We start from the raw sequence: 15787 nt of genomic DNA on the forward strand, positions 1-15787 counted from the left end.
AAAATATATTAACTCAAGGGGCCCCTGGGTGGCTTGGTCAGTTGGGCCTCAATTCTTGGTTTCATCTCAGGTCATGATCTCGGGTAGGGGGATTGGCTCCACGCTCAGCACGGAATCTGCTGGAGAGTCTCCCTCCCTCTCCCTCTGCCCCTTCTCGATAGCACTCGCTCTTTAAAATAAATAAAATCTTTAAAAGAAAAAAATTAACTCAATTTCAAGATGGTCTATATTTTATCTAAATTTTATCTAAAAATAAAAACACCTTTGAGAAAGCACTATAACTTCAGACAGAAGCAGTTAGGAAATGAAAACTTTCATGAATTACCTTGCCAGGAGAAAGGTCACAAAAGAGAATGCCAAGTTGATGAAGATGATGTAATCCAGTAATAAGGTCAACCCCAAATTCTCTCACAACATCTTCTGGGAGGTTTTCATCTTGAGCAATAACCATTTCTAAGGAACCACCTGCAAGTTGATTAAAATCACCCATTTTAACCCACCAGCATCACACAGTGCCTCTAGGCGCTTCCATGCTGGGAGATACTCAGACTTAAAAAAATGATCTGATCAGTACACATGAACAGCCTGGCAGGGGAAATACACGTGTGAATGAACACAGTGGTCCAACCACCCTAAGAGGAATCTGTGTCTACACTCCAGAGCCAGCTCCCAGAGAATTACTGTTCAGACTGGGAGACTAGTCAGTAAGCAAGCAGGTGGGATGCTGGGAGAATTCCTCTGGTACTATGATTTCTAACTCATACCTCAGGAATTGAAAAGCTACAAAAATTAGTGGTAAATACTAACCTAAACTGTGCATTTAAAACTCATCATGAAAAGTATAGCCACATTTACTCCTGTGCAACGTTAATCATTCTACAAAGTACAGCATGGCAGAAAAGAGGCCTTTCCTTAAGAGAAAAATCACAACCCTCAGAGTACATTCCTGAGGAAATAAAACGTCAAAGGCAGACACACTGTGAATTCTATTTCTATACTCTTCCAAGGTCCTGGTCACATTTCTACCATCTAAGTGCCAGGAACAAACCTTTTTTTTTTTTTTTTTTTTTTTTTTTGGCATCAAGATTCCAACAGGATCCAAATTCAGAGAAACATGTATAACCCTGAACATAATGTTCCTTCCTTAGAGCACTCTTCTCTTTGTGAAGATTGTATACCCCAGGCAGCTGTCCTACCTTGGACTCAAATAAAACTCTTCCCCTTTCTCTTAAAAAGAACAGAAAAGAAGAGAAAAGAAGGGAGAGGAGCGGAGGGGAGGGAAAAGAGGGGAGGGGAGAAGAGGGGAGAGGAGAAGAGAGAAAAGAGAGAAGAAAAAGTCTTGGGGCACCTGTACAGCTCAGTAGGTTACACAACCGGCTCTTGATTTCAGCTCAGGTCATGACTTCAGGGTCATGAGATTGAGCCCTCGTCAGCTCTATACTGGGTGCAGAGTCTGCTTATGATTCTCTCTCTCTCTCTCCCTCCCTCCCTGTACCCCACCCCCCTCCCCCCACCCAAGCCTGCACACACTCTGGGGGGGGGGGGGGACTCTTAGCTGTCACCTGAAAGTTCAGTCAGAACACTATGATGAAGGTAGGAGGTATTTTGAAATTTATTTTGTTTCGGTGGGTGAGGAACCACTCCAAACACAGGCTATGATGATAGGGAGCAGAAATAACAGCTGAAGCAAAAAGGAACACAGGGAAAGTTCCCTGATCACCTCAACAGTGTGTTCGACCATGAATGTAATTAAGCCATAGTCCTTGCCTATTGGTTCAGAAAAAATAAAATGCAAGTAAGTTATTTTTCCAAATAACCTCTTCCATGATTCAGTTTTATAAATTCCAAGTGCCAATATAAAGGGTAAGACTCATAAAGCTAGAAATTACAGTATATCTTAATATTTAGTGATCCTTTCTTATTACTCAATGTATAAATAGAAGTACGCTAACAGGGGTGGTTTTTCCCTGAAGACACTGAAACTAAAAGCCCAGATAATATCAATACATTCAGTTATTTTTCTCCCTATATAGTCCCAGAAAGTTATAACAAGTTATCTCTAATGATCGTTAGGTGCTGGTATTTGTTGGTTCACCTTGGTCCTTTTTCACATAGCTTAAGTTTTTATAAACAGCAAGTATTTTCTTCATAAGAATAAGAAGATGATCACTTTATAAACTAATTACCTAATAGCTACTTGACCTAAAATACTTGGTTTTTATTGAATAGGAAAACTTGCTTGATAAGTTCATCACTAAAAAAGACTTCTAAATTTTTATGTAGGTGATTTAGTAATATTTTATACCAAAGTAAAGTTAAACCCAAATTGAATTTTACTGTCTCCCTCCTACCAGACATCTTTGTTCTTTACCCTACCCTGATAACGAAACAACATACGTGCAAGTGAACATAGTCAAGAGTACCGAGAGCTTCTATTTGCAGTGCAAAAGGAAAACAACAAAACCTACATCACATGTTTTTTTCAAAACTACATAAGTTGGATATATTTGTAGCACTTCTCACACACACTTACCTGTGCAGAGTTCCACCACTAGCCAGAGATGATTGCTGGTTTCGTACCATTCGTGAAAAGTGACGATATTCTTGTGTTTAATTTCATGGGTGAGACGGACCTATAAAAACGCAGTATTCACATACACACACAAAAAGTTCTTAAAATCCTCACATCTATTAAGAAACACCTACATACACAATTGGAAAGTGGGTAACAAGACAGCGGAATTTGGTGGAATTCTATACAGACATTAAAAATGATGGCTTGAGATGCCCACTCTCGCCACTATTATTCAACATAGTACTAGAAGTCCTTGCAACAGCAATCAGACGACAAAAAGGGATCAAAGGTATTCAAATCGGCAAAGAAGAAGTCAAAATGTCTCTCTTTGCAGATGACATGATACTCTATATGGAAAACCCAAAAGAAGCCACTCCCAAACTATTAGAAGTTATAGAACAATTCAGTAAAGTGGCAGGATACAAAATAAATGCTCAGAAATCAGTTGCATTTCTATACATGAATAACGAGACCGAAGAAAGAGAAATTAGGGAATCCATCCCATTTACAATAGCACCAAAACCCATACGTTACCTTGGAATTAACTTAACCAGAGACGTAAAGGACCTATATTCTAGAAACTATAAATCACTCTTGAAAGACATTGAGGAAGACATAAAAAGATGGAAAGATATTCCATGCTCATGGATCGGAAGAATTAACATAGTTAAAATGTCCATGCTACCCAGAGCAATCTACACTTTCAATGCTATCCCGATCAAAATACCGAGGACATTTTTCAAAGAACTGGAACAAACAGTCCTTAAATTTGTATGGAACCAGAAAAGGCCCCGAATCTCCAAGGAACTGTTGAAAAGGAAAAACAAAGCTGGGGGCATCACAATGCCAGATTTCGAGCTGTACTACAAAGCTGTGATCACAAAGACAGCATGGTACTGGCACAAAAACAGACACATAGACCAATGGAACAGAATAGAGAGCCCAGAAACGGATCCTCGGCTCTTTGGGCAACTAATCTTTGATAAAGCAGGAAAAAACATCCGGTGGGAAAAAGACAGTCTCTTCAATAAATGGTGCTGGGAAAATTGGACAGCTACATGCAAAAGAATGAAACTTGACCACTATCTCACACCATACACAAAAATAAACTCCAAATGGATGAAAGACCTCGATGTGAGACAGGAATCCATCAAAATTCTAGAGGAGAACATAGGCAACAACCTCTACGACATCGGCCAAAGCAACCTTTTTCATGACACATCCCCAAAGGCAAGAGAAACAAAAGATAAAATGAATTTATGGGACTTCATCAAGATTAAAAGTTTCTGCACAGCCAAGGAAACAGTCAGAAAAACTAAGAGGCAGCCCACGGAATGGGAGAAGATATTTGCAAATGACACTACAGATAAAGGACTGGTATCCAAGATCTACAAAGAACTTCTCAAACTCAATACATGAGAAACAAATAAACAAATCAAAAAATGGGCAGAAGATATGAACAGACACTTTTCCAATGAAGACATACAAATGGCTAACAGACACATGAGAAAATGTTCAAAATCATTAGCCATCAAGGAAATTCAAATCAAAACCACACTGAGATACCACCTTACGCCAGTTAGAATGGCAAAAATAGACAAGGCAAGAAACAACAATTGTTGGAGAGGATGTGGAGAAAGGGGATCCCTCCTACATTGTTGGTGGGAATGCAAGTTGGTACGGCCACTCTGGAAAACAGTGTGGAGGTCCCTTAAAAAGTTAAAAATTGAGCTACCCTATGATCCAGCCATTGCACTACTGGGTATTTACCCCAAAGATACAGACGTAGTGAAGAGAAGGGCCATATGCACACCAATGTTCATAGCAGCAATGTCCACAATAGCTAAATCGTGGAAGGAGCTGAGATGCCCTTCAACAGATGACTGGATTAAGAAGTTGTGGTCCATATATACAATGGAATATTACTCAGCTATCAGAAAGAACGAGTTCTCAACATTTGCTACAACATGGACGGCACTGGAGGAGATAATGCTAAGTGAAATAAGTCAAGCAGAGAAAGACAACTATCATATGATTTCTCTCATCTATGGAACATAAGAACTAAGATGATCGGTAGGGAAAGAAAGGGATAAAGAAAGGGGGGTAATCAGAAGGGGGAATGAAACATGAGAGACTATGGACTATGAGAAACAAACTGAGGACTTCAGAGGGGAGGGGGGTGGGGGAATGGGATAGACCGGTGATGGGTAGTAAGGAGGGCACGTATTGCATGGTGCACTGGGTGTTATACACAACTAATGAATCATCGAGCCTTACATCGGAAACCGGGGATGTACTGTATGGTGACTAACGTAATATAATAAAAAATCATTAAAAAAAAATAATAATAAATAAAAATAAATAAAATAAAAATAAAAATGATGGCTTGAAGGCTGGTGACAGGGAAAAATGCTAATTCAATGTACAATCTTAAAAAAAAAAAAAAGCTTGTGCAATACAGTTTTGTGTTTGTGTAAACACAACATTGCAAAAGAAATGTTCATAGGAAAATGACCAAAAGGAATATATCAAAATAGCTGTTATGAGCAGAACTGCTGGTGATTTTAATTTTTTCTACTTTGCTTTTTCTATTTTCTACATTCAGTCCACAGTACTTTAATAATCAGGAATGAAATAATTTTCAAGGAAGAAAAAAAAACTTTACTAAGTAAAAATAACCTCAAGGCTCAATAACACAATAGTTAAGTTATATATCAACAGACTAAACATTAGCCCAACTTTAAAGCATTGCATTTTGTATCATAAAAAAATGACAGTATAATAATGTTAAGTTAAAAAGGCAAGAAACAAAATTATGTAATACCATGATTTAAAATCTTTTTTAAAAACTCATAGTAAAAAAGACTAGAACAAACAAGCCAAAACAGAACAGGGACTGCCTCAGATGATGGAACAATGCTGCCTTTTTTTTTTTTTTCTTTTCTACCCGTTTTTCTAGATTGTCCAAGTTTTCTATAATGATGAGGTATTACTTTTAAAATATTTAAGTCTCAAAGGATTCTACAATTTTATTCTTAAAAATATCCTTAGTGAATCCCAGTATCAATTCACTCGGTTTATTAAAAGAAGAATCATTACAGTGAGCACACTACTCTTAAGATGTACATTTCCATTAGATCATGAGAATAACTGTGCACCAAAAAAAGAATGAATCCAAAACTCAATTGCAAAGATGTAAGAGACTATCAGTTAAAAAAATACTAAGTTGCCTCAGGGATGTTTGCTTTCTCCCTTCAAAATCCCATTAAATACGGAAACTAAAACCACAAAAATGTGTGCTTTGTTAACAAACCATCCAGACTCCAAACTGGTGACAACTACCCAAGTGCTTTGGATCCTTGTTTTCTGATTCTCTTAACAACATACACACACCCCCACAAATTCTACTGTCACTCACACTCAACACAGGCTAATAGGCCCACTCATCTGTAGAAATACAGAGCTCCTTATTTTAAAAATAGGTAAGTGGTACTCTCTAGGGACAACTAGGTGGACTCATATTCTAACACAAAGAAAGGGAAATGAATCCACACAATTTAAAGAGAAAAACAAAAATCAGAGTGGCCAAGAGAATTCGAGGAGCACTTTACAATAAACTCCTAACAAAGGGCCAGAGGAGAGTGGGGAAGACACAAGGTAAGCCTGTTTAAATGGATCCCCACTGATTCAGGCACTGGAAGGGGGGGGGGGGTCCTAACGACGAGTAAAGGAGGTGTGGAAATTCCACCAGAAATCAGGCCACAGCCCAGGCTCCCACACTCCCTATCACTCAGTATATGCCAAGTACCTACCCTTCAGATGCTGATTCACCTCAGCTCTCTCAATCTCCCCTTCACCTGCACCTCAACCACCCATCTGTTAGATTTGTAGCCCCCATTATGTTTCTGTTGGACTGAACTGTTAGGTTTTGACTAAGAACCGTATCATCTCCAAAGTCTTGCACACATCCTAGCCTGTGACCACCACTCCTTCACTTTCCAGCTCACTCACCCCAGCTCTCCAATTCTGGTTCAATTCAGACATCCACATTCCACACATACACAAGCAACTGGGGCAGACACGAGCCATGCTGACTGACCCAGCTTCAATTTAGGATCCCCAATCTCAAATGGCCCCAGCCCATCTGTCGTCCAAGTGAGGTTTCACACGTTTGCTTTCCTCTTGCCTAGAACACTGCCTTCCCCTCCCCACCCCATTGAGGACTTAGCTTCTCATCTCAGAGAAAACCTCATTCGAAGAGAAATTCCGTGTGTTCCTAGCACTGAATCCACAAACTAACCTGCATCTTGTCCCATATACCTGTTTTCCCTCAACTATCCACGGCTCCTTACAAAAACCAACACCTCCTCATGCCCATTAGAATAGCTACCTTCAAACAAAAACAGAGAATAACAAGTGTTACCACCAAAGATGTGGAGAATAGAATCCCTTGTGCAGTGTTGGCGGGAGTGTAAAATGGTAGAGCCTCTGTGGCAAACAGAGTGGTATTTCCATAAATAAACAAACAAACATAGAATTCCACTCTCTGGGTATATATCCAAAGGACTGAAAGAACATGTCCTGGAGACATATGTGTACACCCATTTTCATAGCAGCAGTATTCACAATAGCCAAGAGGTAGAAGCAACCCAAGTGTCCACAGATAGGTAAATGGATAAGCAAAATGTGTATATACACATAGTGGAGTATTACACAGTCTTATGAAAGAAAGTCTGACACATGCTACAATATGGAGGACCCCTGAGGACACCATGCTAAGTGAAAGAAGTCAGCCATAAAAGACAAAGGAGGTAGGATTCCACTTACATGAGGTACCATTCAGAGACAAAGTAGAATGGTGGCTGCCTGAGACTGGGGAAGGAGAAATGAGGAATTATTGCTTAGTGTGTACAGAGTTTCAGTTGTGCAAGATGACAAGAGTTCTGGACAATCCAGTAATCACACCCTGGGTATTTACCCAAAAGAGGTGAAAATTTACATCCACACAAAAACCTGTTTATAGCAGATTTATTCACAATTGGAAACAATCAAGATGCCCTTCAATCGGTGAATGAATAAACTGGTACAACTATGTGATGTTGTTCGTCAATGAAAACACACGCACTTCCAGCCACAAACAGACACAGAAAACTTACATGCGTATTGCTAAGTTAAAGATGCATGTAGCCTTTTCAGATTGACAATTCCAACTCTATTACATTCTGGAAAAGGCAAACTATGGACATAATAAAAAGGTCAGTGGTTGCCCGAGGTTGGGAAGAAGGGGGAAGGGTGAACAGGTGGAGCACAGTGGATTTTTAGGGCAGTGAAACTCTTCCATACGATACTATAATGATAGATACATATCATTACACATTTGTGCACAACTATTGAATGTACACCACCAAGAGTGCACCCTAATGTCAACTATGGATTTTGGAGGATTATGTGTCAATGTGGGTTCATCAATTGTAATATATGTGGCACTCTGGTGGGGATGCTGACAATGGGGAAGACTATGCATGCAGGAGGACATGGAATAAGCAGGAAATCACTACACTTTAATTTTGCTGTGGATCTAAAACTGCTCCTAAGAAATTAACTTTTTAGGGGCACCTGGATGGCTCAGTGGGTTAAGCGTACAACTTTTTTTTTTATTTATTTAAGATTTTATTTATTTGACAGAGAAAGACAGCCAGCAAGAGAGGAAACACAAGCACGGGAGTGGGAGAGGAAGAAGCAGGCTCCCAGCAGAGGAGCCTGTTGTGGGGCTCGACCCCAGGACCCCAGGATCACACCCTGAGCCGAAGGCAGACGCCTAACAACTGAGCCACCCAGGCACCCCAGCGTCCAACTCTTGATCTCAGCTCAGGTCTTGATCTCAGGGTTATCAGTTCAAGCCCCACATTGGGCTCCACGCTGGGCATGGAGCCTACTTAAAAAAAAAAATTAACTTAAAAAAAAATGAATTCTAGAGATGCTGGTGGTTGTACAGAATAATGAATGTACTTAATATCATCAGCTACACACTTAAAAATGGTTAAGATGGTAAATTTTTCGATACATGTATTTTAGCACAATGGGGGGTAAAAAAAGCTAAGTTTGGTCCAGGAGCCTGGGCTATAAATTTTAAAACCAAGTCACTCTCACCCAATGTCCTTCCTTTGGCAAGCTTCATAAATCACATACTAAATTTATGAGTAAATGATCCAATATACAGTATATCTTCCCTGACTCTTCCCAAAAAAATTAACACTAAGTTGCTGAATACTTAAGTATGCTTATTAGTCATTATTCAGGATTGGTGGCACTAAACATAATGAAACACCATTCCATAATGAAAATGTGGTATTTGCTATAGTGAGTTCAATGGCTTCTGTTTAATGCTGCTACCTCTCCCTGATCATAGCCCTGTGTTTTCCCAGAGGGAGGGAAACATACTTGACTTACCCAATTGGTTATTTCAGGCCTTTTGCACTTATCAGTACAAAGAATAGCTACAAAATTGATTGTTCCCTTCCGCCGCCCTTTATAAACAACGGTGTTGCTTCCTCGGCCAATCTCCTCATACAGAATGAAGTTTTCCATCTCTGGGCTGACTTCTCACATTGGATAAAATGACAGCCTAATGGCATCTCTAGCTCCTAAAAGGTAAACAAAAAAAATACTTATAAATGCAAGCTAGTTACATGATTAATTAGCCTAGGATACTTAATATGTAAACCTAATAATTGTATAAACTCAGAAAATTCACCCACAAGTGTTGGTTACTAACATCTTTTTGTAGAGTGGGGAAAAAAAAAAAAAACTAAGAGGAAAATAAAACAATTGACAAACCAATACTCAATTTCCTTCAACAAGATCTCAACAAAAATGATGAAAATGACAACTACTTCCAACACATGTAACAAAAAGAGGGATGAATGAGATGCCAGCCAGTGTATCTTGATACTTTTCTTATATTCTTATTACAAAGGCAGGCACACTGTGTCAACATCTGTATAGAGTGGGGCAATATATGACCTACCTAAACCTTGAATTATGAGACGCAAATGAGACAATGTATGTTAAAATACTTTATAAACAAATGTGGAATGATATTTCCATCTAACCCACAGAGATTCTGAAAGTCAATCCAAATATTATTTGGGTCCTGGGCCAAATCCAGCCTGCTGCCTGCTTTTGTAAATAAAGTTTAACTGGAACATAGCCACACCTACTCATTTATATATTGTCTAAGGCTCCTTTGGGGCTACAGTTGCAGAGTTGTGGCAGAGTGATGGCCTGCACACATTCTAAAATACCTCCTATCTGGCCCTTTACAGAAAAAGTTTGCCAAATCCTGTTTTAAGTTTAAACAACAACAACAAGAAAAATTTTTTAAACCAACCATTTCATCATCAAGAATATAAGCAGTTAAGAGAGCTCACATTCTTGGCCAATTTGTCCTAATTTGCATGACTGAATAGGCACTGATATAGTCTTTTCTCAGATTTTATTTAGACTTGAAGTACTTTAGTGGATTCAGTATCTTGAACAATATATTTACAATATATTCAAAGTATTTACTAGATTGGCAAAATATATTTTAAATTGCCATCTCTTTGGAAGGATTTCACATTCTAGATTACAGAAAATTTTCCAGAAATTATCCAGTAAGCTGGAAGATACACTCTTAAAAAGCAGCTGTTTTACATGGTATCCAGTAAGTCAGAACCTAGAGCAAAACCCTTTGAAACAGAATGTAAAAGAGAAGTTAATGAGTATGGCATTTCTTTTTGGGCAGATGAAAATGTTCTGGAATTAGTACTGATGGTTGTACAACTTTGTGAATACACTAAAAACCACTGAATTGGGGTGCCCAGATGGCACAGTCGGTTAAGTATCTGCCTTCGGCTCAGGTCATGATATCAAGGTCCTGGGATTGAGCCCCTAGTGCTCCCTACTCAGCATGGAGTCTACTTCTCCCTCTCCCCTCCCACCCCCACATTCTCTCTCTCAATAAATAAAATCTTTTTTTAAAAAATCACTGAATTGTACATTGTAAAGGGGGTGAACTGTATAGTATGTGAATATCTCGATTTTTTGATATAATAGACATGTACTCTAAGTTTAAAGTGTATGATGTGATTTGATACATTTATATAGAAGAATAGGATTACTACCATAACATTAGCTAACACCTCTATATGTCACATAATTATCACTTTTTTGTGGTAAGAATATGTAAGATCTATTGTCATAGTGACTTTGAAGTCATATGTTATTGTTCAGTATAATCACTATGACGTACATCAGATCTCCAGAACGTATATTCTGTTGTAGGCCATACAAAAACAGGCTGAGAGCCGCATCCGGCCAAAAGGCAGCAGTTTGTCCTGTTCTGGTATAGGGAACCAGTAATCTAAGAATCTAGGAATAACTAACTCTATGATTCCATCTTCCAAAGAAATTAAAATTTACAGAAAAATGGGGGGAAATTCTACTATAAAAATGTATAGGCTAGTAGTTACATTTAGTTAGATTACAAACCTGGTCTCTATATCAAATCAGAAGAACTCGTACTATTCACAGAAAAATTCTTTAAATTCTAAGTAGAAAAGATGTGGGAGAAATCCGAATTTAAATCAATGAAAACTCAAAAGTGGCACAGATAGTATCTATTTATTTTAATGATCACTTTTACTAATTTCCCCTCTATGTTCCTCTCCTCCTAAAACCCATTCATTAAAAACCAATACTAACTCATGACCCACCAAAATGCAGCCCAGACAGGAGTAATTGTGTGGCAACAGGTCAACGTTACATAGTATGTAACATAACCAAAGTAAGATTAAATTAACAATATCTTAAGATGGAAAAGCTATTTAGCCAGAAAAAAATAACCAGAGACCTTTAATTAAATAGTCACAAATTGGCTACATTAGGATACACCACAATAAGGTGTTGAAATAAGTTTTTATGTAAGATAAAGAATTGATTCCTTGAAAAAAAGATTTTAAACCACAAGAAAAAAAATAATCTTCAAATTTTGAATTTGATTCAGGCCAAATTCTTTTCCTCAATCTTTTACTGAGTAATGCATCTAGACAGACCACACAGCCTCAAATTAACGAAATGCACCAATTACAAAGTCTGCTTAGGTAAGGGTGGTTTACTATGGAAGCACTTTCCCTCTCTGGGGCTCAGTTTCCTTAGAGTAAAATAAGAATTGAATCAGATGATCTTCTAAATTATCTTTCAAGTTTGAAATTCCAGGCTTTTAGATTCTTTTTGGCTCACTCCAAGGCCATTCTCACCTTAGATTTCCTAATATGCGTTTTTTCAGCAATCAGACAACAAAAAGGGATAAAAGGTATTCAAATCGGCAAAGAAAGAGTCAAACTGTCTCTCTTCGCAGATGACATGATACTCTATATGGAAAACCCAAAAGACTCCACCCCCAAATTACTAGAACTTATAGAGCAATTCAGTTATGTGGCAGGATACAAAAATCAATGCTCAGAAATCAGTTGCATTTCTATACATGAACAATGAGATTGAAGAAAGAGAAATTAGGGAATTGATTCCATTTACAATAGCACCAAAAATCATATGCTATCTCGGAATTAACTTAACCAGAGAGGTAAAGGATCTATGCTCTAGAAACTACAGATCATGCTTGAAAGACATTGAAGACACAAAAAGATGGAAAAACATTCCATGCTCATGGATCAGAACAATAAACATAGCTAAAATGTCTATGCTACCCAGAGCAATCTACACTTTCAATGCCAGCCCGATCAAAATACCAATGGCATTTTTCAAAGAGCTGGAACAAACAGCCCTTAAATTTGTGTGGAACCAGAAAAGGCCCCGAATCTCCAAGGAACTGTTGAAAAGGAAAAACAAAGCTGGGGGCATCACGTTGCCAGATTTCAAGCTATACTACAAAGCTGTGATCACAAAGACAGCATGGTACTGGCACAAAAACGGACACATAGACCAATGGAACAGAATAGAGACCCCAGAAATGGACCCTCGGCTCTATGAGCAACTAATCTTTGACAAAGCAGATAAAAACATCCAGTGGAAAAAAGTCTCTTCAATAAACGGTGCTGGGAAAACTGGACAGCTACATGCAAAAGAATGAAACTTGACCACTCTCTCACACCACACACAAAGATAAACTCCAAATGGATGAAAAACCTCGATGTGAGACAGGAATCCATCAAAATCATAGAGGAGAACACAGGCTGTAACCTCTTTGACATTGGCCACAGCAACTTTTTTCATGACACATCTCCAAAGGCAAGAGAAACAAAAGAAAAAATGAACTTGTGGGACTTCATCAAGATAAAAAGCTTTTGCACAGCCAAGGAAACAGTCAAAAAAAACTAAGAGGCAGCCCACGGAATGGGAGAAGATATTTGCAAATGACACTACAGATAAAAGACTGGTATCCAAGATCTACAAAGAACTTCTCAAACTCAATACATGAGAAACAAATAAAAAAATGTGCAGAAGATATGAATAGACACTTTTCCAATGAAGACATACAAATGGCTAACAGACACATGAAAAATGTTCAAACTCATTAGCCATCAGGGAAATTCAAATCAAAACCACATTGAGATACCACATTATGCCAGTTAGAATGGCAAAAATGGACAAGGCAAGAAACAACAAATGTTGGAGAGGATGTGGAGAAAGAGGATCCCTCTTACACTGTTGGTGGGAATGCAAGTTGGTACGGCCACTTTGGAAAACAGTGTGGAGGTCCCTTAAAAAGTTAAAAATAGAGCTACACTATGATCCAGCAATTGCACTACTGGGTATCTACCCCAAAGATACAGACGTAGTGAAGAGAAGGGCCATATGCACCCCAATGTTCATAGCAGCGTTGTCCACAATAGCTAAATTGTGGAAGGAGCTGAGATGCCCTTCAACAGACGAATGGATTAAGAAGATGTGGTCCATATATACAATGGAATATTACTCAGCCATCAGAAAGAACGATTACCCAACATTTGCAGCAACATGGACGGGGCTGGAAGAGATTATGTTAAGTGAAATAACTCAAGCAGAGAAAGACAATTATCGTATGGTTTCACTCATTTATGGAACATAAGAAATAGCAGGGAGATCGGTAGGAGAAGCAAGGGACGAATGAAGGGGGGGTAAACAGAAGGGGGAATGAACTACGAGAGACATCGGACTCTGGGAAACAAACTGGGGGCTTCAGAGGTGGAGGATTGGGATAGGCCGGTGATGGGTATTATGCACTGGGTGTTATACACAAATAATGAATCATGGAACACTACATCAAAAACAAAGGATGCACTGTATAGTGACTAACATAACACAATAAAAAATTATTTAAAAAATAATAATATGCATTTTTTAGCTATGTAACCTCTTAAATTGCAAAATAAGACACAAATACAGAAAACCCCACAAAATAAATGCATAGTTTAATGAATTATTATAAGAGGGACATCCTTGTGATCATCATCCAGGTGAAGAACATCACGTTGCCTGCTACTCCAGAAGTCCCTTCCTGAGCCTGTGGCAATCACAACTCCTCATCCTTTCCAATTCAGTCATTCAGACTTTCACAGTTTTCACTTCCTAGTGTTTCTTTATTGCTTTCTTACCAAGTGCGCATTTACTGACACCACAGTTTAGTCTTCCACATTTTCTAAAGGCATGGCACGTCTTTAAAGACTTTCAATCTACAAGTTCACCAAGGTATTATCAGAGAAGCCAGAAGTCAGAACGAATCACACCTAAGAGCAAATGAGCATTTAAGATTCAGGAGCCGGGCTTACATTCAACAAACTCTGAAAATGACCAGGTGATAGAGGCACGCAGATAAAGGCCAGAACCCTCCCTTCACTTACCTCTACCTTCATATCATTAACTCAACTAGCAGCAGTGCCCCAGCCCAGACCTACTGAATCAGAAACTCTGGAAGCAGAGCCCAGCCATCTGTGGTTTAATTCACCCCACCTGATGCACGCTCAACTTCGTTAACCACAGGCTAAAACAACCTTTTTGGAAGGCATAAAAGGTGGCAGGCACTGGGCCAAGCATTCAACAAGTGCTCCTCCTTAACAGGCTGAATTAACTACAGACGTTAACTGACCTCGAAAGTGCAGGAGCTGAGTCGCTACGTAAACACCCCTCGCTCCAAGAAGCTCATGACCGGAGAACTGGTCGTTTTCACTGCCTCTCTACGACCATGGACATCCGTCAGCACAGCCGGCTTAGAATTCAGGAAGCGTCGCCAAGTTTTAAGGGGAAAAACTTCGAATCTGGGGCGTCCATAAAGCGCATCTCCCGAAGCCTACAGTCCCGAATCCCCCCTGCACCTAAGTCCTCGAAGAGATGTCCCATGTGCCCGGGACCAAAGCCTCGAGAAAATTGTTTAAGGTTTTTAGTTTAACACAATAACAAAGCAGAGCGCGAAGTGAGAAGATGCGAGAGGCACAGGGTTCACGGAGGGAGGGCAGGTAGGATGGCGCCCCTCCAGGCCTGTAGTGTCCCCCTCACCCGCTCAGGAAGACACGGATCCAAATTCGTAAACCCTAAAACTGCCACTGCCACTCACCTGGAACAATTGGAGGGGAGAAGCCGCGGACCCGGTGAAAACCTCCCGCCACGGCGCGCGTCTGGGCCTCTAATCCTTCGGGGCAGGTCCACTGACCAAGGCCCGGGGTGAAACAATGGAGCAAAATGGAACGTGCAGGCGCAGTTTAAGGTAGTGCGTATCCAGCACCCCTCTGCGTTTGGATTTTCCCATCCCGTCTCCAGGGCAGCACGCAGAACGCCGGAAGCAGCGCAGGGCGCTGACTGGCTGAGCAGTTTGAGTTCCTATTGGCTAGAGCCCGGAAGTGGGGGGGGCCGCGGCAGACCTTTTGTCCAACCTAACTGGGTGTGGGGACTGGGGTTTTAGGAGGATACGGGGAACCTGCTTGGGCAAAAGATGAGCAGTTGGGGCCTATGAAAGCCTGGGCCCTTGTCATTTCTTCCTGCCTTACACTGCCCTCCTCTGTTTCCTTCCATTCTTTTTCTGACGTTTCCGGAGCTCAAGGACGAGGCGACATGGTCTGGGTAATTAATGGCTCAGAAAGAAGCCAAGTTTCTTGGGTTCCTCACCCTTTAGAAAAGAGAAGACTATGAATTACCTTTGCTTCTAGCACGTGAGAAAACAGACCACACCCTCCATCT

At 39.8% G+C, this 15787-nt stretch overlaps 1 protein-coding gene across 5 annotated transcripts in view; it reads right to left on the reverse strand.

Annotated features, from left to right (window-relative positions):
* Positions 1-15259, reverse strand: part of ULK4 (unc-51 like kinase 4) — a 592979-nt gene extending 577720 nt beyond the window's left edge. For 4 of the 5 annotated variants that reach the window (XM_087870115.1, XM_045798163.2, XM_045798161.2 and 1 more), the window contains exons 1-4: positions 15168-15259; positions 9026-9219; positions 2534-2633; positions 326-465 (exon numbers count right to left, since the gene is read on the reverse strand). In XM_087870115.1, the coding sequence (XP_087726241.1) occupies positions 326-465; positions 2534-2633; positions 9026-9163 (378 nt within the window). In that variant the 5' untranslated portion in view covers positions 9164-9219; positions 15168-15259. Of the gene's footprint in view, positions 1-325; positions 466-2533; positions 2634-9025; positions 9220-15167 lie in introns of those variants that run through there. The other variant, XM_087870116.1, reaches the window with a different exon arrangement.
* Between the last annotated feature and the right edge of the window lie 528 nt (positions 15260-15787).

This window comes from Ursus americanus, chromosome 20, assembly GCF_024610735.1.
Source record: "Ursus americanus isolate L20-20 chromosome 20, mUrsAme1.1.p, whole genome shotgun sequence".
Lineage (NCBI taxonomy): Eukaryota > Metazoa > Chordata > Mammalia > Carnivora > Ursidae > Ursus > Ursus americanus.